This window comes from Bos indicus x Bos taurus, chromosome X (assembly GCF_003369695.1).
Source record: "Bos indicus x Bos taurus breed Angus x Brahman F1 hybrid chromosome X, Bos_hybrid_MaternalHap_v2.0, whole genome shotgun sequence".
NCBI lineage: Eukaryota > Metazoa > Chordata > Mammalia > Artiodactyla > Bovidae > Bos > Bos indicus x Bos taurus.
This window is the reverse complement of record NC_040105.1, coordinates 42,780,702-42,806,018: the sequence shown is the minus strand read 5'-3', so window position 1 is coordinate 42,806,018 and position 25,317 is coordinate 42,780,702. Positions and strand designations below refer to the sequence as shown.

At 41.1% G+C, this 25,317-nt stretch overlaps 1 protein-coding gene across 1 annotated transcript in view; it reads right to left on the bottom strand.

The window, feature by feature from the left end:
• Positions 1-25,317, bottom strand: part of MAOA (monoamine oxidase A) — an 83,721-nt gene that overhangs the window by 34,731 nt on the left and 23,673 nt on the right. The window contains exon 3 of the mRNA XM_027533676.1: positions 19,211-19,348. Coding sequence (XP_027389477.1) covers positions 19,211-19,348 — 138 coding nt within the window. The remainder of the gene's footprint in view (positions 1-19,210; positions 19,349-25,317) is intronic.

Sequence of the window (25,317 nt, the reverse complement as noted above, 5' to 3'; positions counted from 1 at the left end):
GTATTCTTGCCACCTCTTCTTAATATCTTGTGCTTCTGTTAGGTCCATACCATTTCTGTCCTTTATCGAGCCCATCTTTGCATGAAGTGTTCCCTTGGTATCTCTAATTTTCTTGAAGAGATCTCTAGTCTCTCCCATTCTATTGTTTTCCTCTATTTCTTTGCATTGATCACTGATGAAGGCTTTCTTATCTCTTCTTGCTATTCTTTGAAAACTCTGCATTCAAATGGGTATATCTTTCCTTTTCTCCTTTGCTTTTCGCTTCTCTTCTTTTCACAGCTATTTGTAAGGCCTCCTCAGACAGCCATTTTGTTTTTTTGCATTTCTTTTTCCTAGGGATGGTTTTGATCCGTCTCCTGGACAGTGTCACGAACCTCCATCCATAGTTCTTCAGGCACTCTGTCTACCAGATCTAGTCCCTTAAATCTATTTCTCACTTCCACTGTATAATCATAAGGGATTTGATTTAGGTCATACCTGAATGGTCTAGTGGTTTTCCCTACTTTCTTCAATTTAAGTCTAAATTTGGCAATAAGGCGTTCGTGATCTGAGCCACAGTCAGCTCCTGGTTGTGTTTTTGTTGACTGTATAGAGCTTCTCCATCTTCGGCTGCAAAGGATATAATCAATCTGATTTAGGTCTTGACCATCTGGTGATGTCCATGTGTAGAGTATTCTCTTGTGTTGTTGGAAAAGGGTGTTTGCTATGACCAGTGTATTCTCTTGGCATAACTCTATTAGCCTTTGCCTTGCTTCACTCTGTACTCCAAGGCCAAATTTGCCTGTTACTCCCAGTGTTTCCTGACTTTCTACTTTTGCATTCCAGTCCCCTATAATGAAAAGCACATCTTTTTTGGGTGTTAGTTCTAAAAGGTCTTGTAAAAAAAAAATAAAATAAAAAAAATAAAAGGTCTTGTAGGTCTTCATAGAACCGTTCAACTTCAGCTTCTTCAGTGTTACTGGTCAGGGCATAGACTTGGATTACCGTGATATTGAATGGTTTGCCTTGGAAACAAACAGAAATCATTCTGTCGTTTTTGAGACTGCATCTAAGTACTGCGTTTCGGACTCTTTTGTTGACTATGATGGCTACTCCATTTCTTCTAAGGGATTCCTGCCCACAGTAGTAGATAAAATGGTCATCTGAGTTAAATTCACCCATTCCAGTCCATTTTAGTTCGCTGATTCCATTTGCCTTGATTCATGAACCTAACATTCCAGATTCCTATGCAATATTGCTCTTTACAGCATCGGAGCTTACTTCTATCACCAGTCACATCCACAGTCGGGTGTTGTTTTTGCTTTGGCTCCATCCTTTCATTCTTTCTTAAGTCATTTCTCCACTGATCTCCTGTATCATATTGGGCACATACCAACCTGGGGAGTTCATCTTTCAGTGTCCTATCTTTTTGCCTTTTCATACTGTTCATGGGGTTCTTAAGGCAAGAATACTGAAGTGGTTTGCCATTCCCTTCTCCAGTGAACCACATTCTGTCAGACCTCTCCACCATGATCCCTCTGTCTTGGGTGGCCCCACATGGCATGGCCTAGTTTCCTTGAAAATCCTTAAATATGCTTAATCATAGGGGGACATTAAGTATGATAAATAAATATGATAAGTATGATACCAACCAGAATAGTATTTTACCCAAGGTCCTAAAGACCCTGTAGTGTGAGCTTTGAACAACAAAGAGAGGTGGCAGGAGAGGTGAAACATTCAGCTAGTGAGAAGTGTCTAGCCTGCCCATCTTTTTTAGAAATGGGAGTCATGGAATATTTTAAAAGGAGATCTTAGAGGCCCGCCATGATGTTAATTTTTATCCTGCTGATAGAGGTACTAAGTTTATAAAAGGTGTTCATGAGTTTCTCTCTTAGCAGTGTTTGGCTTCTTTGTTCTTATTTCACAGAAAATCTCAGTGTGCTAAAGATATGCATTTATGTGGAAACAGTCACATACCTCTTCCTTTCTCACCAGTCCCTGAAGGCTTATTTCCTCCATGGCCTGCTTCTAAACTAGACAATTCAAGACTACTTTCTGCCTGGGTAAATCCCTGAAATAGGGCAGTGGGAGAGCCTGGAGATGGCTCTTAGCTGGGTGAAAATTGTTTGGGAATGCACCTTCACATTATCTTAAATGTGATTCTATGCATGTGTGCATGCTAAGTCACTTCAGTCATGTCTGACTCTTTGCGACCCCATGGACTGTAGCCCTCCAGGCTCCTCTGTCCATGGGGATTTGCCAGGCAAGAATACTGGAATGAGATGCCGTATCCTCCTCCAAGGGATCTTCCCAACCCAGGGATTGAATTCCCATCTCTTACATCTCCTGCATTGGCAGGTGATTCTATAGTTTTCTCCCCAAAGTGTCAGCTGTTTCTCAATCCTAAACCACTTCTCAGCAAGAAATGCCTTTATAACCTAAGAATGTGAGGCAGGATCTCCTAGAATACTACATTTTCCAAAGAGCATGGATAAAGTAAAAATTAAAAAAAAAATCTTGGGTAAAAGTAAAGTTAATTTTGTGCCTATACTCTGAAATCTTTCTACCCTTTCTAAGTGGCTTGTAATCTCTGTGCCTTTGACACAGCCAGAGTTGTTGATGTCAAGTAGAACGCAATGTCCCTGGAATTGTGCCCCAAATACTTACGTCTCCTTGAGAAACCACATCTTCACTCTACCAATGTCATAATAAAGGGAGACTGTTGCCAGGAGAGGATAGTTTGTTGTTGCTTTTTTTTTTTTTAAGTTTTTGGATGCTTGCCCAATTAAGGCAAGGGGAAGGCGTTCTTAACACTTCAATGTTACTGAGCAAGCTATTTAATGCTATTAAATTTTTACTATGAAATATGCTATATATGATAAAAAATTGATAGTTTAAAGAGAAATAATAGAAATGAACAACCACATGTACCCCATCCAATTTGAGAAGCGTGATATCACCAGAAATTTAGACATACACCATGTTTCTCCCCAATCACATCCAGCCTCCTCTGCACAAGAGGGAGCCACTGTAGTGAATTTTGTGTCTAACATTCCTTTTCTTCCATCTCCTTCATATACATACCTGCATGATACATTGTTTGGTTTTGTCTATTTTTGAGCTTTAGATAGACAGACTAAGACACACATGAATGTCCATTCTGGAGCAGTGAAAATGAATAAACCATGAACAACACAAATCAACATGGATTTAACTTTAAAATATATCAGTGAGGGAATTCCCAGGTGATCCATTGGTTAGGACTTGGAGCTCTCAGTGCCAGGGCCCCGATTTGATCCCTAGCTGGGGAACTAAGATCCCACAAGTCATTGCAGCATGGCCATAAACAATTAAAAAAATATGCTGGTGAAAGAAGAAAGTCAAAGAATACATAGAGTTTGAGTCCATTTACATAAAGCTCAAAAATAAGAAAGGAGGACAGTTGATGCCTCCCACATCATTCTTTATTGTTGAAAGAAAAGTGAAAATGAAAGTTGCTCAGTAGTGTCCGACTATTCACAACTGCATGGACTACACAGTCCGTGGAATTCTCTAGGCCAGAATACTGGAATGGGTAGCCTTTCCCTTTTCCAGGGGATCTTCCCAACTCAGGGATTGAACCCAGGTCTCCCACACTGCAAGCTGATTCTTTACCAGCTGAGCCACTAGGGAAGCCCAAGAATACCGGAGTGAGTAGCCTATCCCTTCTCCAGGGGATCTTCCTGACCCAGGAATCAAACCAGGGTCTCCTGCATTGCAGGCGGATTCTTTACCAACTGAGCTATCAGGGAAGCCCACCAGCTTTATTGTTGGTCCCGTAAAATAAGCCAGAAAGTAGCATTTACCAATTGGCATGGTGGTGAGTTTCAGCTCTGTACTTTTAATATTTAGTTGAACAGAAGGGAATCAGTGTTATTAAAGAGTATCATAGGCCACTGAGGGAAGCTGACAAATATTTTTCTTTGATCATCTTGAAAATAAGCAGATATGTTCTGGATTGATTTAGGAACATGTCTGTGCAAGCCATATGAATTCCCTGGCACCTTTCTAGTCTCACTGTTTTGTGATTGGCCTGTATGAGAAATCTTTTGGTGGTTTAATTTTCTATAGTTCATAATGCTTTAAATAAAGAAATTATCTAAAAAGAGACCCATTAAATAGGATCGTGTTGTATTTTAAGTTTAAAAAATCATTTTTTACCTCTTCCAATAAGCAGGTAGCCAAACTCTTTTTAAACATTATACATAGTGCTACTTTACCTAGAAAAAGCCATCATAATTTACAAGGAAACATCTATCCTATCTTTTTTTTCCCCCCTTTTTTTGGCTATGGTTTAAGGTTTATGGGATCTTAATTCCCCAGGGACCAGGGACTGAACCCAGGCCTTCCCCAGTGAAAGTGTGGAATCCTATCCACCAGACTGCCAGGGAATTTCCATATCTTATCTTAATGTATTGGTTCTCCCAAGTGGCCATCTGGTTCATAAGACCCTCTCTTCTCTGATCTACTGACTCTCCCAGGGTCCAATCCTCAGCCTTCCTTGGCCCACCCATTTCCCTGGGGAACTCATTCATCATCTGGATTTGTTGTTATTTTATTTGCACAGCATTATGGCTTGCAATTTTCATGCCTCTTCTCCCTCTACCTCTTATACAACTTCAAGGGCTAGCAGCATATTCTTAAGTTCATGACCTCATTTTCACCTTATGCTCAGCCCCCTCTTTCAGGATTTGTACAGCTAACACAATGGGCACTTGAGTTGTGCAATCTCATCCCTTGAAAAAGAGAATCATTAAACTCAGGTATAAATTACACCATAACATTAAGAATAAAAGGTTTCAGATGCATAGTTATGCCATCTTTCCCAAGGGACTCTAGGTATATACAAACATTACAAATAAAGCAATTAATATAGAAATAATACGAGTTCTTCTGGAGGTTCTTGGGTAAGTAAAGATAACTGACAGGGCGTTGAAAAAAATATTTTTCCTCTTTCACAAATGCTATTAACTCAAGAGAACTAGGTAGTTAGAAAAAAGATGAAAATATTACAGTGTGAAGATAAGTGGCTGTTTTTCTTTCACAGTTTTACTAAGATATCAGTCACATACTCTATAATCCATCCATTCGAAGTGCACAATTCAATGCTTTTTAGTATATTCAGAGTTGTGAAACCATCACCACAGCTAATTTTAGAACACTTTCATCAGCCCAAGAAGAAACCTTTATTCATTAAAAGTCACTCTCAATTTTCTCCCACTCCATTTTGAAGAACTGTCAAAGTATTTCACAAAGCAGCTGCCACCAACTTACATTCCCACCAGCAATATATGAAGATTCCAATATCTCCATATCCTTGCCAACACTTGTTATTGTCTGTCTCTCTGATTATAGTCACCCTGGTGGATGCAAAGTGGTATCTCATTGTGGTTTGGACTTACACTTCCTTAATGACTAATGATAGCCAAAATCAAATCTGTCTTGGTGAGTGGAAGGTCATATTGTTGAGACCATACATTGTCTCCATCCTTGATGCCATGGATGCCATTTTGTATGTGGGCTCACTGAGCAAGTGGTAGAGGGAAGAGATGATATAATGGCTTTGTACTCTGTCAACTTGTTCAGGCCGAACTGGATTTCTGAGTTTTCTTTCCTATGTATTTCTGGTTAGGATAGGTCACAAGAAAGATTCTTATGGGAAATCTAAAGAGTAAAAGTGAAGCAGCCACTCCTTTTGGGGGTCACACACATTGCTGCTGATTTTCATGGCATGAGGGCCTGCAACTATTCCACCCTTCTGGGATCCTCCTTCAGCTTCTCCAACTCTTAGGCCAGGTATATGTATTTAGCTCTATGATGAAGAATCCTGGCTTCTGCAAGACACCCACAGTGTCAAGATCAGAGGCAACAAAGGCTAATCTGGACTCCAGCTCACACTTGTGGGTTCCAGCTTGTTCTTGCTTTTCCCCATCATACATCTATCTTCCCTTCCTAACTGCCTGCCCTTCAAACTCCAGCATCAGATGCAAAGACTTATTTCCCCACAGTTGCTGCTGCTGCTGCTAAGTTGCTTCAGTCGTGTCCGACTCCGTGCGACCCCATAGACGGAAGCCCACCAGGCTCCCCTGCCCCTGGGATTCTCCAGGCAAGAACATTGGAGTGGGTTGCCATTTCCTTCTCCAATGCACGACAGTGAAAAGTGAAAAGGAAGTTGCTCAGTCGTGTCCGACTCTTCACGACCCCATGGACTGAAGCCTACCAGGCTCCTCCGTCCATGGGATTTTCCAGGCCAGAGTACTGGAGTGGGGTGCCATTGCCTTCTCCGTCCCCACAGTTAGGTAAGGCCAAGTCCCTATAATAAATCCTTTAGTCATTTTGCTTATCTCACTGAACCTTGACTGATGAGGCTGATATCCTAAGGACTGATCATCTTATACTTGATTATTGAAGCTTACTCTGCAACAGATGTTCAGTGGTCAACATCCACCATGGGACATAAGGGCAACCCCAACCAATGAGGAACACGGACAAATTCTCTCAGCTTCTCTGTTCTTTTTTTTTTTTTTAAGCTTCTCTGCTCTTGGTGGGGCAATTCTTTGGCATAGTCCACACAATTTCTCAGGTAAAACTAAGGGGAACTGAGCCTCAGTTGCCCACAGCTGTAACAACTCATTAACCCTTTATTGGCATTTATTTCCTTCCCTTTTATAACCCAACCTACACTTCAGGTTCTATCTATGGAGGCTGGTAAAGTGCTATATTGAGATCTTTTGTATATTTTGAGTGATACACACTCCAGTAGAAAGTGTAAAGGGGAAATGTGTCTTATACCAAAGTCTACATAAGTTGATTATTAGTGTTTGGTGTGTCTAGTACTTGAGTGGGATAGCTGAGACATTAAGAGGACAGGTAGACAGACCCTTCTGAGAATGTTTTCTTTGGGGACCTCAAGTTTTTAGAGAAAGGTGCTCTTCACTGTTAACAGATTTGATCTAGAAAGATCAGTATCACTATCTCTAGTCTGACTCCTGGGGCTTTGGTCCCTGTTGAGGAGTGCTTCTCAACCAGGATTGACTATGCTCCCCAGATTATATGTGGCAATGTCTGGAGACAGTTTTAATTGTCATTATTGGTTGGGGGTTGCTGCTTGATAGCCTACAATGCACAGGACAGCCCCATTACAACAAAGAGTTATCCAGTTCCAAAAGTCAGTAGTGCCCTCGTTGAGAAACCCTGCTGTAGAGTAATATACATGTGAATGAATATCATAAACTTTTCCGGAATCCAACCCTTTCCATTTGCAGGATTCCTGGATTTATAGCAGAAGTTGCTCAGAATAACTCAGGGTACAGATTACAGGAATCCTGCCATCAGGCCTATTAATCAAGGGTGTGTGGGCAGGCAATCTATATTTTGAACAAATCCCACAGGTAATGCTAATATTCACTAAAACTTAGATCTTATCACATTATAGTGTTTGTGTAAAATTCTTCTTATTCATTTAGCCATGCATGCATGCATGCTAAGTTGCTTCAGCTGTGACCAACTCTTTGCAACCCTATGGACTGTAGCCCACCAGACTCCTCTATCCATGGGATTCTCCAGGCAAGAATACTGGAGTGGGTTGCCATGCTGTCCTCCAGGGGATCTTCCCGACCCAGGGATCGAACCCAGGTCTTCTGCATTGCAGGCGGATTCTTTACCATCTGAGCCACCAGGGAAGTCCCATAACGCTCTTACACACTTAATAGTATAGTGTAAATATAACTCTTATATATGTAATGAGAAACAAAGTTGTGTGGCTCACTTTATTGTGATATTTTTGCCTCATTGCAGTGGTTCTAGAACCAAAGCTATAGTATCTCTGAAGTATGCCTGTGGTGTGTGTGTGTGTGTGTCTAATTTGTTTAAACCCAGCTGGTACCTGGTAGTGGCAGAACCAGAGTTCATGTCTCCATGCTTTCAGTTCAGACTCCCCTGGCCCCCAACTCTGTGTCTCAGTCTCCATGTCGGAAAGATTGGACCTGCAAAGCCACTGAGATGGATCCCCCACTGAGAACCTATTAGGATGTACTTCCACCCCTGGAGGTTGTAGGCATGAGTGAATACTGATCTGAGAGGGACATGGTCCCAAAGATCTCACCTAGCTGCCTGGATCAGAAACCACTTTAGCTTCCTCTGAATGCACTAGAGCACTTTGTTCATTTGTTCAAAGCCCTTTGCCATTCCTTACAATGTTAAACTGAGTTAAGTACATGTCTTACCATCTGGACTAGTCTCAACACACCTGAGAAGAAGGATTATGCCTCATTTCCTACATTGCCTTGTATTATAAATACCAAGGTTCTAAGAAATGCTTGTTAAATGAAGGAATAAGAGGAAGACTGGAAATCTTGCTTTTTTATATCCCATCTCCTATCACACTTAGTTCCCCTAGTCCCCAGAAAGGATCCACTCTCTTTTTATGCAAATGACCCCCTCTTTTCCCAACTCAGACAAGAGCTTCAAATGAATGCCAATTTGGCACTGATTTTTCCTTATCAATTCACAGGCATAGCTTTTTAAAAATAACCATAATCAATATTACCATTGGTAGTAATTACCAAAACTAGTAAATTACCATCCAAGTTATTAGAATTCACTATGTGTAAGGTGCTAAAGAGAAGAGAAAGATGAAAGACTCACTTTCTTAGGGAACCTAAATCTCTAAACACATATATATTAACATTTCTCACTCTGATCTTTCTGGATGCTATATGAAAATGAGTTCCATGGCCATAAATCTGGAGAATGCTGACTTATAGTTAAACAGCTTAAAAAAAAAAAAAAAACTGCTAGCCCTCATAATACTTCTAATTTCCTAATGGATATCTTGGCTCTCAAAGACAGGCTTAGAATATGGAGAATTTCCAAAATTTATCCAACCAACAAACTCTCTCTTTTGCAAAGCATTTTTGGAAATAAAATTGCTTGGAAAATATTCCCTTAGGCATGCTTTCTTCATATGTTGGCTGTCACTGGTAGGGGCCTGAGATAACACAGGAAAACACAAACTAGAAAGAAAACCCAAAATAAACAATATTTATTTTCCAAATGCTACAAATGAGAATAAATTCTTATGCATACCTCTGCTGGACAAAAGGCACATAGTTCCACAACACTGAGTCAAACAGGAGAAGTCAGATGAAGTTGTTAGGGGAACCACTGACTGAAACCTCCTGCCCTGGTCAGGCCTGACACATTCAGGAGGCATCGGTCCTGGTAAGGAATGAGAAACTAAGAAGCTACCAACAACTGGAAGAATTGGGAAAGGTCAAAAGGAAGAAAGAGACTCTAGTCCATATGTCCTACCAACCTCCCAGAATCCTCCTCACTGGAATCCATCTTGGCTGAGCAATGTGTGTGCCACCAGGAAGGACCTTGAGCCAGAATGATTGGCCAGGGACAACCCAGAAACTAATCCCATCACCATAAAACCCAAGATTTCAAGCCATGTGGCAGAGAGGTTCTCCTGGATTCCCTGCCATTCTCTGCCTGGGCGCCCCTTCCCAATAGTCTCTCTCTTTGTCAGCATGTGTGTCCTCGGGCAATTCATTTCCAAGTGTGAGACAGGAGCCCATTCTCGGGCCCTGGAAGTGGTCCTCCTTCCTGCAACAAATTCACTTGTACATCTAGCTAAAACTGCAAGGGCTCTGTGTTGAGTCTCAGGTCTGGGTCTCTGCTCCCCTGGGAACAGGGCAGTACAGACAGAAAGTACAGCAGAGCAGGTTGAGAGGGTCAAGGGCAAAGCGGAACTTCTTGCCAGATAGGCTGTTAACTGAGAGCTTTCACTTTGTGTATCCCAGTGACCAGGCAGAGGCAGCCCTGTCCCTGTACTGGGTGGAGTTTCGTCTGTGATGGCTCCTGCACTCAGGCTGGTAGAGATGTGATGACGGCTTGCAGTGGGAGGGAGGGTGGACCAGAAACCATCAGATTCCTAGCACAATCTCTCCAACATCTGGACATCAGAAAAGTATTTTTAAAAATTCTACCAACCGGGGGAAAGTCACAGATATTCAGGACTTCTCGGGTGGGTGCCCAGACAATTATGTGGACTAGTGAGTGACTGCACCCACGGCTTGGAGAAGGAAATGGCAACCCACTCCAGTACTCCTGTCTGGAGAATCCCAGGGACAGAGGAGCCTGGTAGGCTGCCGTCTATGGGGTCCCAGAGTTGGACACGACTGAAGGGACTTAGCAACAGCAGCACCCACGGCTATGCCCCAGGGTCTACTTTATCACCTTCTGCTGGTCAGGAAGTGTGAGCTGATGGTGATTTCCTACCATGTCTCTAAAGCCTGATATTTTTTTCAGAGCCGTTTATCTGCTGGATATGACTGTGGAAACTAGGCCACTGGGTACTTTGGCAAACACACAAAATTAAATCTCAGCCTGAGGTTCACTGTGTATCATCTGAGTCTGACAAATTACATGAGAGCCATGGGAATGAAAGCAAATGTACTAATAGTTTGGTAATTGTTCTCTTAGTTTGAAAAACCTGACATAAGCAAAGTCTTTGAAATGAAGAGGACTCAGCTCAACAGCTTTTGCGAGCAAAGTATTCATTACATTTAACAATAATTAACACTCAAATTTTCTGCGATCCCACCTAGAATTTTCTTCTTCCAGTTGCACCAAATCCAATCACAAGGCAAAAAATACAATAAAGTACTATGAAAACAATACTGGACCATTCAAATATAAAGTATCAACATTATTTTCATTATTTGGTTTTTTTCAGTTTCAAGTTCTCTGTTTACTAAGAGTAATTATCAACTAGGCTTTCACATCTGCCTATCTGTCTGTCTGTCTCTCTCATTCACTTCTTGTAGGACCTGGAACCAAATACTTACATTCCTATAACTGAACAAGACGCTATGGGGCCTTCCTGAGACGGGCCTTCCCCCATATTCTCTGCTTTAGCTCCTCTCTGAAGTACCTAGATAATAGTACTTGATGAACATTTCCTGAGTTGTTTTACAGATGCTATAAACTTCCCCCTTTCTTAGAGTGGGAAATGGCAATCCGCTACAGTATTCTTGCCTGGAAAATTCCATGGACAGAGGAGTCTGGCGGGCTACAGTCCATGGGGTTGGAAAGAATCAGACACAACTTAGTGACACACCCTCTCCAACAATGGAAGACGTTAACTACTTGAGCACCAGAAGCATATAGCCCCAGGCCTTCTGTAGCCTAAGGACTAATAATGTTAACCCCTGTGACACCACCTTGCTACTTCACCATCAGCCAGAGAACTGTGCACAAACTGGTCACAGACCCTGTGACTCCCCCTCCCTCACCTGGCTTTTAAAAGTGCTTTGCCAAAACCCTTCAGGGAGCTCAGGGCTTTTTAGGGCACGAGCCCACCCAGCTCATTACATGGCCTTGCAATAACCCTTTCTCTGCTCCAAACTCTGACCTTTCAGTTTGTTTGGCCTCATTGTACATGGGGCACACAAACTGACACTAACGTTCTTACAACTTTCTCCTATCTCTAAAGTGAGGATAACTGTCACTTACTGAGATCCACTAGGTTTTCAAAAGGTATTCGTTCACTGAGTTTGCTATACAAGTGAAAAGGCTTGGAGCCCACACCTGAGACAGAGGGCTACTGATCCTGTTAAGCGGCAAGACAGGGCAATGACAGAAAAGACTTTCTGGCTGGGCCAGTGGGACAAGTGAACTTTCCCTTTTTCGGGAGGCTCAGACTGGACAAGATTAAAAAAAAGTTAAAAAATTCAGGACCCTGGGGTTGCAAAGAGTTGGACACGCCTGAGCAACTGAGCTGAACTGAATGATTAAGCCTTCTGGTTGGGATACTTGGGTGTGTGCTCTGGGGTGGGAATAGGGGCTACTCAGGGAGGAAGTAGAAAGCAAGGAGTGGGGAGGCAGGGGGAGATCTCTAGCTGGAAACTACATTCTGTCCTGAAAGGTCAGAACCTCCCAGAGTTGGGTAATCATGGAGACTAGAACAGTCTCTCTTGAGGAAGCTGCTTTTGTAATGTTTCATTCTATTCACAAGTTCTTTTTTGCCATTAACCAAAATGCCAGAGTCCCACTTGAAGAGGTAATTGAAAAGTCCCACAGCCTCAGTGAGAGAAAAGCTTTGTGTGTGACCTATTGCCCTTTCTATGCTGCCAGTGAAGGCCAGTCCAAGGCGGGTGGGTGATTCTAGACTATTTCTCAATGAATGTCTAGAAAAATGATTTCTGTAGTGAATTACTTCCTATTAAAAATGAATGAAAGGAATATAAAAAGTGAATGTACTTAATGTCACTAAATTACATACCTAAGTAGGTTAAGATGGTGACTTTTAGGTTATGTCTGCTGCTGCTGCTGCTAAGTTGCTTCAGTCGTGTCTGACTCTGTGCGACCTCATAGACGGCAGCCCACCAGGCTCCCCTGTCCCTGGGATTCTCTAGGCAAGAACACTGGAGGGGGTTGCCATTTCCTTCTCCAATGTATGAAAGTGAAAACTAAAAGTTAAGTCACTGTGTCCAACTATTAGCGACCCCATGGACTGCACCCTACCTACCAGGCTCCTCCGTCCATGGAATTTTCCAGGCAAGAGTACTGGAGTGGGTTGCCACTGCCTTGTCTATTTTATCACAATTTTTTTAATTAATAAAAAGGAAAAATCTAATAATTAATTGGACTTTGCTGTATATTGAGAAAATGGTTAACGCTGACCTAACTTTCTAAACAGCACAAGGCTTTAAGGGTAATTTGTCATTAAGCTTTCCTATGATCCACAAGAAGTATATGAAGCCTTTTAAAATACAGAAGAAAAAAAGAATGGAAACTACTAGCAACTATTTCTTACAAGCTATTTCTATATTTCTTTATACTGAATACTTGATAGAACAGAGTGAAAATATGTGAATATTTTTAGTCTTTCTGCTTTTAAAATCCTATGTATAATTGAATTTAGAGAAAAACATCCCTTTTGTATTACTTCATTTCTATGATCAAAACAATTTCTTATCATGAACACAAGCCCATTACCACTTGCCTGTCCTTACCTAATTGTCTTTTTTCATCTTCTACTCTGACTTATACAAATTACTTTAAATCCTCTTTTCTTCTTTTGTAAACCAGGCAGAGTACAATGGCATAAAATAAAATACTCTTATTGATGATACGTTGACTAATAAGTTTACATAAGTCACTTATAAAAAAGAATATATAGCCAACAATTCTAAGCCATGTCCCAGGCCTCTAGCTTTAGTATTTTATTTTATTTTTTTTAGCTTTAGTATTTTAACACAATAACAAAATCCATCCTCTTCAGCCTGCTGAGCCTAACTGGGGCAGCCTGGGGCTTTCTCAGGAGTCAAGTCGTCACCGAAGACCAGAAGGGGACCAGATCTATGGCTAAGAGTACAAGAGATGAGGCCACCCTGGTGAATGGCGCCACATGTGACTCCTAGGCATACCCACTCCACACCAACCCCTGGAATCCATAGGAGCCCTTACTGCCAAAGTGGCATCTGAGGACTCTAAAGCCTGTTGGGGTAAGATGATTCCTGTTGTATCTCGGAGCAGTTTATTAAAGGGGTTCACAAGTTAACTCTGCCCACAGAATAAGGAATGGTGTGATGTAACTCACAGAACCTGAGTTCAATACCTGGAAAGCCCCACTTTGGCTCCTAAACTCTCTAAGCCTCAATTTTCTCATGTGTAAGATGGGGTAAATAATGCACTTACCTCAAAGGATCAAGGAAGCTCAAATGAGGTAACACAGATATATGTATATTACAGATAGAAGGCAACACCAATGCGTGGAATCAGGAGGGATGAATTCAGGTGATTAAAAGAAATGAGGCAAAGACAGGACAATCGACATCCCTACAAGAGCCTAAAACTTTTGGCTCCTAGGGTTTCCTACTGAGAGGGGTGGAAAGTGAAAGCATAACTTTCTTTGAAGACAAAAGAAAAGACTTCTGTGAGTTGGTATGGAAAGGTGTTAAAAGCGGCTTAAAAATATATGTCCCCGATCCAAAAGAAACACCTTATTAGAAGCAAAGGGTCAAAGTCGCAGTTATATCTGGCAAGCATTAAGACAAACTAACAAAAAAAAAAACACATCCTCTGCTTTCAACGCAGCCTACTGGCAAAAACAAAATTCACCTCTTAGCAACAACAAAGAAAATTACTTAGCATTCCAGAACACACACGTTCTGAAAAGCCTTTGATTTCAGTCGTTGGCACAGAAACATGGAGTAAATGTGTGGGAAGAACAGAACCAATACTCAGAAAGATTGCTTGGTGAACTGTTACTATCAGGAAACTAGACTGTTTCAAACAAATCTTTATCACATCATTCTCTAAAAGCAAATGTGTGGTCTATCTAGTCTGTATTTTATTTAAGGAGGATTCAAAAAGCAGGCAGAAAGTGAGAATGCATAAAAATATCAGTGTCTCCTTTAAAGCAGTCCCTGCAAAAAGCCTTGCTCCATCTCTGGCAGTGTTCACCCTCTTGATACCCTACCTGCATTGTTATGGTCTGGAGAAACCCATGGAAAGCAAAAGAAAAGAAAATGAAGTATTTCTTCCTCCTTTTCCAAGATGCGGCAATGCAAAACTTAACCCCAAAGTCTCCACAACTCAATGAAAGTAACTCATAAAACAACTGCAAAGATGGTGCATTTTCTTTACTAACACAAGTAATCAATCACTCAGTCCAAGAGATGTTCAAGTCCACCTGCTTCCTGTGCACATTCCAAAAGAAGAGATCCATAGAGTACATTTTAAACTAAAGTATCTAGCTGACACCACCTCAAAGCCACCTTTTAGGTTAAAGACGTGATTAATTTCCGATTTCACAAATCAGATACAGTCTCCCAAATAAAGCCATATCAAATTCACAACATATATAAAACCTGTTCACTGTAGGAATCAGTCAGGAAACTATGATATGAGAATCAGATTTACTAAACCAGAGTTAGAATAGCAACTCTATTCTCAAGATCCATGAAGAATACAGGCAGAAATGTTATTTAATATTACTTATTTACTGTTTGTTGTTTACTTATTTCCTCCCCTGAAATGGCAAGCTCTATGTGAGCAGGAACCTGAATTATGTATCCATCAGTCTATATCCAGCCTAGAACAATATCTGGTACACAGTTGATTGTCCAGTGACTACTTACTGAAACAACGAATGAATTTAGCATAACCATAAGAACCTTCTAAAAATGAAGTAGATAGGGACTTCCCTGTCAGTCCAATGGTTAAGACTCCATGCTTCCACTGCCGGGGGCCTGGGTTTGATCCCCAGTTGGGATCACAACAAACTGGAAAATTCTTCAAGAGATGGGAATACCAGACCACCTGACCTGCCTCCTGAGAAATCTGTATGCAGGTCAAGAAGCAACAGTTAGAACTGGACATAGAACAACAGACTGGTTCCAAATCGGAAAAGGAGTACATCAAGGCTTTATATTGTCACCCTGCTCATTTAACTTATATGCAGAGCATATCATTTCTATGATGAGCTGGATGGAGCACAAGCTGTAATCAAGATTGCTGGGAGAAATATCAATAACCTCAGATACACAGATGACACCACCCTTATGGCAGAAAGTGAAGAAGAACTAAAGAGCCTCTTGATGAAAGTGAAAAAGGAAAGTGAAAACGTTGGCTTAAAACTCAACATTCAGAAAACTAAGATCATGGCATCTGGTCCCATCATTTCGTGGCAAATAGATGCGGAAACAATGGAAACAATGACAGACTTATTTTTCTGGGCTCCAAAATCACTGCAGATGGTGACTGCAGCCATAAAATTAAAAGACACTTGCTCCTTGGAAGAAAGTTATGACCAACCTAGAGAGCATATTAAAAAGCAGAGACATTACTTTGCCAACAAAGGTCCTTCTTGTCAAAGCTATGGTTTTTCCAGTAGTCATGTATGGATGTGAGAGTTGGATTATAAAGAAAGCTGAGTGCTGAAGAATTGATACTTTTGAACTGTGGTGTTGGAGAAGACTCTTGAGAGTCCCTTGGACTACAAGGAGATCAAACCAGTCCATCCTAAAGGAAATCAGTCCTGAGTATTCATTGGAAGGACTGATGTTGAAACTGAAACTCCAATACTTTGGCCACCTGATGCGAAGAGCTGACTCATTTGAAAAGACCCTGATGCTGGGAAAGACTGAAGGCAGGAGGAGAAGGGGACAACAGAGGATGAGCTGGTTGGATGGCATCACCGACTCAATGGACATGAGCTTGAGTAAACTCCAGGATTTGGTGATGGCACACTGCAGTCCATGGGGTCGCAAAGAGTCAGACATGACTGAGCGACTGAAGTTAACTGAACTAAACTGGGGAACCAAGATCCCACTAAAGCAGGTAAACTTAGTCCTCTTGGGGAAGGGAGAGAGTGGAAAACACCACCCAGCATCTATCCCCAGTGCTTCAGAGGCTCAGGCTTGGGACCACACAATCAAAATTTGCCCCGTAAACACAATCTAGCTAAGGTCAAGAGTAGCTCTCTGGTGAATAGTGAAAATCATCCTAGAGTAGGTGGAAACTGAATGCACTACAGTCTGCTGACAGAAGAAACAATGGAGGTATTCCTGAAGGCTGCAGATTAGTAAAATTTAAGAGCTGGAGCAATCTGGATCATAAATAATATGGCTTGGTTTAACTAGACAGCCGCAATCGTCCAGTTATTTGCCCACTTCATTTCAGTGTTATTTACTGAAAAGAATATACTGTATTAGATTACAGAAGCTGAGCTTGTGAGGAGAGCTAATGTAGAGTGTCACATAAACAATTTGCATTATTGGCCCAATTCATGACCATGCTGGCAGGAAAAGTCCTTTCTTCTCCCTAGAAGCAAACATAACACTAAGAGTGGAGATAGTCTTAAATAAGTGGAATTATTTTTTGCTATACAATTAATTGGGCTTCCCTGGTGGCTCAGACGGTAAAGAATCCACCTGCAATGCGGGAGACCTGGGTTCAATCCCTGGGTCAGGAAGGTCCCCTGGAGGAGGGCATGGCAACCCACTCCAGTATTCTTGCCTGGAGAATCCCCATGGACAGAGAATCCTGGCGGGCTACAGTCCATGGGGTTGCAAAGTGTTGGACACGACTGAGCGACTAAGCACATACAGTTGATTATCATCTTATCTGGAATAGCTAAATATCTGCCTGCTCTTTCCCTAATCCGGCCTCCTCACTTTCTAGTTTCCTGGTCATTATAAAAACATCCACTACCTTGCGTATTTCTCATTGCAGAAATGATGTGATTTATCAGAAACACTAGCAGAAAGCCACTCATTCAGGTAAAATAAATTAACCTTTAACTGGTGCCCTAGTTTTTTGTTTTTTTTTTTTTTTTTTTTTTTTACCTTAACTTTGTAGTCTACCTTGGGTGAAAATAGGTGCTCCTTGGCAGGTTAAAGTATGTGAGAGGATGGTTTAATGGTAAGTGTTTATTTATTTATTGGCTGTGCCACATGGCTTGTAGAATCTTTGTTCCCCAACCAGGGATCTAACCCAGGCCATGGAAGTGAAAGTCCTGAGTCCTAACCACTGGACTGCTACGGAATTTCCTAACAGCATATCTATTCTCCACCTTTCCATTAGATGAGACCGTCTTAAATTAAAAGAACAGTCTTTAGCATCTTAAGAATATAAGTAAGTCCTAAAATTCATAAAGAGCACGTATATTCAGGGGGTAGGTAGACCATTACTAGTTTTATACTTCTGTCAAGTCACTTGACCTCACTGAACCTCAGTGTTTTCCTCTATAAAGCGGAGTATAAATTTGCTCAGGTTCCAAGATAATTACCAGACTCCTTTGAGTCCTAGATGGACTAGACAGTAAATTTAGATGACTGTTTAACTAGCAGTTGAGTAGTACAAAGGATTTGGTTTCTCTCCCTACATTAAATACGATAATACAGGTCAAAGTGCTCAATACATGTTATTTAACAGTTGCTATTACTCTTACCTTTGTTATTACTTACTAGTCCAGGTAAACATCATGCTGTGCAGAGAAAACAAAGTGGGAAAGCAAAGGAGTTTTTCCTTTTTGATCATGGCCTATTGAACCCAGTGTTCATAAATTTACTTTGTCTAAATTTTTTTTTATACTTTTCCATTTCTCCCTTGACCTCTGAAACCAGTTTTTCTAAAGGCTGCTGGTTTCTTTTCTCATTTGTCTGACTGCCAAACTTCCCCAAGCATCACAAACAAACCCAAAGCAGCTAATCAAAGTTTCCCAAGATTCCTGACCTCACCAACTGGGCATCAGTGTCCATATGTACATTCAAGGATCCTCAAATCTCTGCTCTGAAAGGCCCTGAAGATGGCACACCCACATGATTGCTGGGGGTTGGGTGATGCATCTGTTGAGAAGTGATATGGTTAGTGGTGTGGGAATCCTGGCATTAGGAGTAACTGACCCCTGCTCTGGTGATACTAGTTCCAGGAAGTGGGCTGCAGTATCAGACCAGAAACTTGATTTCTCCAGGCTCTTTTTCAGACTCCATCTGCTCCATGTTTGGCTTCAGGAAGAAAGAATAACATGGGCAACAGCTGCTGTTCCTTGAGGGGATAGCAGCACTTTGAGTTTAGACAATCTCTTGTTTAAACAGTAGGAAATTGCACAACTGAGCTAGACTTCCCAATAGTCATGGCTAGGTGCAGAGAAAACGATCAAAGTGTGCAAAGAAATGTCAGGTAAGGATGAGGATGAATGACCCATTTAGAGTCTTAAGTGGCCTCAAACTGTTGTGTTCCTTGGGGCCTTAGAACTGCCTCATAGGTGCCTCAGGAGCTGCCTGGACTGTGTGTGTGTGTGTGTGTGTGTGTGTGTGTGTGTGTGTCTATTTCAGGTGCTTCCCTCAGCCCCAGAGGGATGGGAATAAAGGAAGCTGAGAGCCTTGCACCCCTATTCCAGCTGGACTAGAGGCAGGGAGTGGCCTTCTAGGGCCACAGTGGGTGAGGTGGAGGAGAACCAAGCTGAAGAATGCCCACTTTCAGTGACTGCAGGAGTCCACAAGGACTTTTTTTAAAAAGAAGGAAAGCAAGGCAGAATACTACTTTAAAGCTGAGAACCTACTTTTGTGCTTGCTTTGACAAAAAAAAAAAAAAAAACTGAAAACAAAACCAAATGTTTTCCCAAATAAAATGCTTCCCCACTGAGTAAAACACTTGAGTAAAACATCAGGCTTACCTTGACATAATGAACAAGACGCTCGTTTACATTCACTTTGTAAGTTTCTAAACCCAGTTGCTTAGATAACCGTAAGATCCTATTCTGGGTCGGGCCTACATAAGCACCGCCAACATCTACGTAGTCAACATGTTCATTCTGTAGAAAGAGAAAAAGTGACCAGAAGACTTTGGTTAGAACTCTAAGAAATATATATATATATGTTGCTAAGTCTCATAAAAACAAAAAGAACCTGTTTATTTTTTACAGTTTAAATGTGCCTTACATCTCTCTTTCAAAGGACCACTGAAAATAGCAATCCTTTCACCTCAAGAACTGACCCTCCAATCCCATATGACGTCACTAAGCAATCCCATTTGTTTAGTTATTGATGAGGCCAATTCGCCAAGAACATGCACAAACAGTAAAGAGCACTATAGTACATCCTGCCCATCTAGGTCTTCTTCAAAGCATTTAGGTCATCTGTGCTTTTCTTTGGGATTGTTGCTGGGAGGGCCACCCAGAGATTTATGAAGCCTAATTATCACCCTGCTTATTTAACTTATATGCAGAGTACATCATGAGAAACGCTGGACTGGAAGAAACACAAGCTGGAATCAAGATTGCCGGGAGAAATATCAATAACCTCAGATATGCAGATGACACCACCCTTATGGCAGAAAGGGAAGAGGAACTAAAAAGCCTCTTGGTGAAAGTGAAAGTGGAGAGTGAAAAAGTTGGCTTAAAGCTCAACATTCAGAAAATGAAGATCATGGCATCCGGTCACATCACTTCATGGGAAATAGATGGGGAAACAGTGGAAACAGTGTCAGACTTTATTTTTCTGGGCTCCAAAATCACTGCAGATGGTGACTGCAGCCATGAAATTAAGACGCTTACTCCTTGGAAGGAAAGTTATGACCAACCTAGACAGCATATTCAAAAGCAGAGACATTACTTTGCCAACAAAGGTCCATCTAGTCAAGGCTATGGTTTTTCCTGTGGTCATGTATGGATGTGAGAGTTGGACTGTGAAGAAGGCTGAGTGCCGAAGAATTGATGCTTTTGAACTGTGGTGTTGGAGAAGACTCTTGAGAGTCCTTGGACTGCAAGGAGATCCAACCAGTCCATTCTGAAGGAGATCAGCCTTGGGATTTCTTTGGAGGGAATGATACTGAAGCTGAAACTCCAGTACTTTGGCCACCTCATGCAAAGAGTTGACTCATTGGAAAAGACTCTGATGCTGGTAGGGATTGGGGGCAGGAGGAGAAGGGGACGATGGAGGATGGGATGGCTGGATGGCATCACTGACTCGATGGACGTGAGTCTGAGTGAACTCCGGGAGTTGGTGATAGACAGGGAGGTCTGGCGTGCTGCAATTCATGGGGTTGTGAAGAGTCGGACACGACTGAGCGACTAAACTGAACTGAACTGAACTGAACTTTCTGATTTCCAGCAGATAAACTCTTCAGTCAGCCCAAACTGGTGGCCTCTTGATCCTATTTTATTTATTTATTTATTGGTTAAAGCAACATGAAATTTGCCTTCCCCAGTTGTTTTTGTTTTTAATATTTATTTGGCTGAGCTCTCTAGTTGTGGCCCATGGACTTAGTTGCCCTGCACCGTGTGGGATCTTAGTTCCCAAACCAGGGATGGAACCTGAGTCTCCTGCATTGGAAGGCAGATTCTTAACCACTGGACTGCCAGGAAAGTCCTCTGCCTGATTATTTTTTATTGTGTGCCACTCATTGAACATTAGAAATGCAGAAATAATCTGAATCCTGGAAGGATTATATCTTTCTCAGAGAGGATTTATGTCTGCTTCTACCCAGCACTTGGGGATGCTAACATTACTAGATAATTCTATTGCATTTTCTGTGCCTGAGATGATTTGAAAGCAGGTTGAAATGCAACATGACCTAGTCATTTTACTGTTCTCCTTTAGTGCTAGGATGCAGTCCAACCCAAAGCACAAGGAGTTTACAAACACCTCTTTCCATAAACACACACTTTGGTGGGCCCCGCTGAAGAAGCTGAGTTGAATGGTTCTATGAAGACCTACAAGATCTTTTAGAACTAACACCCAAAAAAGATGTCCTTTTCATTATAGGGGACTGGAATGCAAAAGTAGGAAGTCAAGAAACACCGGGGGTAACAGGCAAATTTGGCCTTGGAATACGGAATGAAGCAGGGCAAAGGCTAATAGAGTTTTGCCAAGAAAATACACTGGTCATAGCAAACACCCTCTTCCAACAACACAAGAGAAGACTCTACACATGGACATCAGCAGATGGTCAACACTGAAATCAGATTGATTATATTCTTTGCAGCCAAAGATGGAGAAGCTCTATACAGTCAGCAAAAAACAAGACCAGGAGCTGAATGTGGCTCAGATCATGAACTCCTTATTTCCAAATTCAGACTTAAATTGAAGAAAGTAGGGAAAACCACTAGACCATTCAAGTATGACCTAAATCAAATCCCTTATGATTATACAGTGGAACTGAGAAATAGATTTAAGGGACTAGATCTGATGAGTGCCTGATGAGCTACGGATGAAGGTTCGTGACATTGTACAGGAGACAGGGATCAAGACCATTCCCATGGAAAAGAAATGCAAAAATGCAAAATGGCTGTCTGGGGAGGCCTTACAAATAGTTGTGAAAAGAAGAGAAGTGAAATGCAAAGGAGAAAAGGAAAGATATAAGCATCTGAATGCAGAGTTCCAAAGAATAGCAAGAAGAGATAAGAAAGCCTTCCTCAGTGATCAATGCAAAGAAATAGAGGAAAACAACAGAATGGGAAAGACTAGAGATTTCTTCAAGAACATTAGAGATACCAAGGGAACATTTCATGCAGATGGGCTCGATAAAGGACAGAAATGGTATGGACCTAGTAGAAGCAGAAGATATTAAGAAGAGATGGCAAGAATACACAGAAGAACTGTGCAAAAAAGCTCTTCACAACCAAGATAATCACAATGGCGTGATTACTGACCTAGAGCCAGACATCCTGGAATGTGATGTCAAGTGGGCCTTAGAAAGCATCACTATGAACAAAGCTAGTGGAGGTGATGGAATTCCAGTTGAGCTATTTCAAATCCTGGAAGATGATGCTGTGAAAGTGCTACATTCAATATGCCAGCAAATTTGGAAAACTCAGCAGTGGCCACAGGACTGAAAAAGGTCAGTTTTCATTCCAATCCCAAAGAAAGGCAGTGCCAAAGAATCCTCAAACTACCACACAATTGCACTCATCTCACACACCAGTAAAGTAATGCTCAAAATTCTCCAAGCCAGGCTTCAGCAATATGTGAACCGTGAACTTCTAGATGTTCAAGCTGGTTTTAGAAAAGGCAGAAGAACCAGAGATCAAATTGCCAACATCCTCTGGATCATCAAAAAAGCAAGAGAGTTCCAGAAAAACATCTATTTCTGCTTTATTGACTATGCCAAAGCCTTTGTGTGGATCACAATAAACTGTGGAAAATTCTGAAAGAGATGGGAATACCAGACCACCTGACCTGCCTCTTAAGAAACCTGTATGCAGGTCAGGAAGCAACAGTTAGAACTGGACATGGACCAACAGACTGGTTCCAAATAGGAAAAGGAGTGCGTCAAGGCTGTATATTGTCACCCTGCTTATTTAACTTATATGCAGAGTACATCATGAGAAATGCTGGGCTGGAAGAAGCACAAGCTGGAATCAAGATTGCCGGGAGAAATATCAATAGCCTCAGATATGCAGATGACATCACCCTTATGGCAGAAAGTGAAGAGGAACTAAAAAGCCTCTTGATGAAAGTGAAAGAGGAGAGTGAAAAAGTTGGCTTAAAGCTCAACATTCAGAAAATGAAGATCATGGCATCTGGTCCCCTCACTTCATGGGAAATAGATGGGGAAACAGTGGAAACTGTCAGACTTTATTTTTTGGAGCTCCAAAATCACTGCAGATGGTGATTGCAGCCATGAAATTAAAATTTCCTTCCTTACTCCTTGGAAGGAAAGTTATGACCAACCTAGATAGTATATTCAAAAGCAGAGACATTACTTTGCCAACAAAGGTTTGTCTAGTCAAGGCTATCGTTTTTCCAGTGGTCATGTATGGATGTGAGAGTTGGACTGTGAAGAAAGCTGAGCACCAAAGAATTGATGCTTTTGAACTGTGGTGTTGGAGAAGACTCTTGAGAGTCCCTTGGACTGCAAGGAGATCCAGTCAGTCCATTCTAAAGGAGATTGGTCCTGGGTGTTCTTTGGAAGGAATGATGCTAAAGCTGAAACTCCAATACTTTGGCCACCTCATGGGAAAAGTTGACTCACTGGAAAAGACTCTGATGCTGGGAGGGATTGGGAGCAGTAGGAGAAGGGGACGACAGAGGATGAGATGGCTGGATGGCATCACTGACTCGATGGACGTGAGTCTGGGTGAACTCCAGGAGTTGGTGATGGACAGGGAGGCCTGGCGTGCTGCGATTCATGGGGTCGCGAAGAGTCGGACACGACTGAGCGACTGAACTCAACTAAACTGAACTGGACTTGCCCTTCAGTTGCCCTAGCTTTGTTAACATTTTGAAAGTACTACTCGGTCTCTCACTTGCTTTTATAGTAATCAGCAAACTCCCACCTCCCCACCCTCAAGGGAAAAGCAAGTCAATGTTTTCTGGATGTTGGTCTAGTGATTCTTCACTACCTTGTCAGCTCTCTGGTGCTTTGAAGATGTGTGTGTGTGTGTGTGTGTGTATGTGTGTGGTGTCTATGTGTAATTTGTCTAGTATCCTTGTATGTAGTAGGAGGGCTGGGACAATTTACCTTATCTGCTATTTCCACAAAATTGAATGCCTAGAACCTTGCCTTCCTGGGGTAATATAATCTGATATTATCTTTCTATGGCTGGATATGCTTTGCTAACCTTTTGCTTAGAATTTTTATATCTGTGTTTATAAGTGATACTGAGATTGCCCCAGGAGTCTCCTCTATTCTCCAGCCCTTGTCTGTTTTCCAGCATTACAGTATTGCTAATTTCATAAGTTAGTGATTATACTTTCTTCTGTTCTTTAGAAGGGCTCATATATATACAGAATAATCTCTTCTTTGAACAGTAGGTAGGACATGCCTGTAGAGCTATCTAGGCTTAGTGTTTTCTTTGTGGGAAAAACTTAAACTACAGATTTAGTTTATTTTGAGGCTAAAGCATTACTCATATTTTCTATTTCTAATTTTTATAAATTATATTTTCTCATAATATATACATTTCATATGTGTCAAAAATATTGCTGTAAAATTCAGGACCTCCTCTTCTCATTTACTGTTTATTGCATCAGTGGTTATATCTTCATTTTCATCCCTTTTATTTTTTTAGAGATCTCTCCTTTTCCTTTTTCTTAAAAAATCTTAGCAAACATGTCAGCTTTTAATAAGACTTAAAAAAAAAACCAACCTTTCTATTACTGATCATTTTTATTGAGTATTTATTTTATATATCATTGATTTATGCTCCTTTTTTTGGATTTTTTACACTCAATTTTCTATTTCTTGAACACTTAGCTTATTCATATTGAGCCTTCTATCGTTTTCTGACAGAAAAATTTAGGCTATGAATCTTCTTCTCATATGGTTTTAACTATACAACTTTATTTTAGTATTTACATTACTGTGCAGTTTTAAGTGTTTGCAAATTTCCATTACAATTTCTTCTAAATCAATGTTTCTAAAAGTTTTGCTGTGTTTTAATTTCTATAACTGGAATTCTTTTCAGCTATCTTTCTGTCATAACTGTATTGTGGTAAAAAAATGGATTATATGGTATCAATCCTTGAGGTTTACTTTATGACCTAGCACATGGTTGATCTTCAAAGATTTTTCATTTCAGAATGAAAAGAACATATAGTCTTCCGTTAAGTAATATGTTTTATATATGTCCATTAGAAAAAGATTAATTGTGCTCAGCCTTTGTTTGCTTCATTTATTATTAAGTTAGAAAAGTATGTTAAAAATCCCCTAGTCTATTGGGCATTTATGTTTGATTACTATCAATTTTTGCTTTATATTTTGAGGCTACATTATTCAGGATATACAAGTTTAGAACTGTTTGGTCTTCCAGGTCTCTTATCATTATTGTACTGATAATTA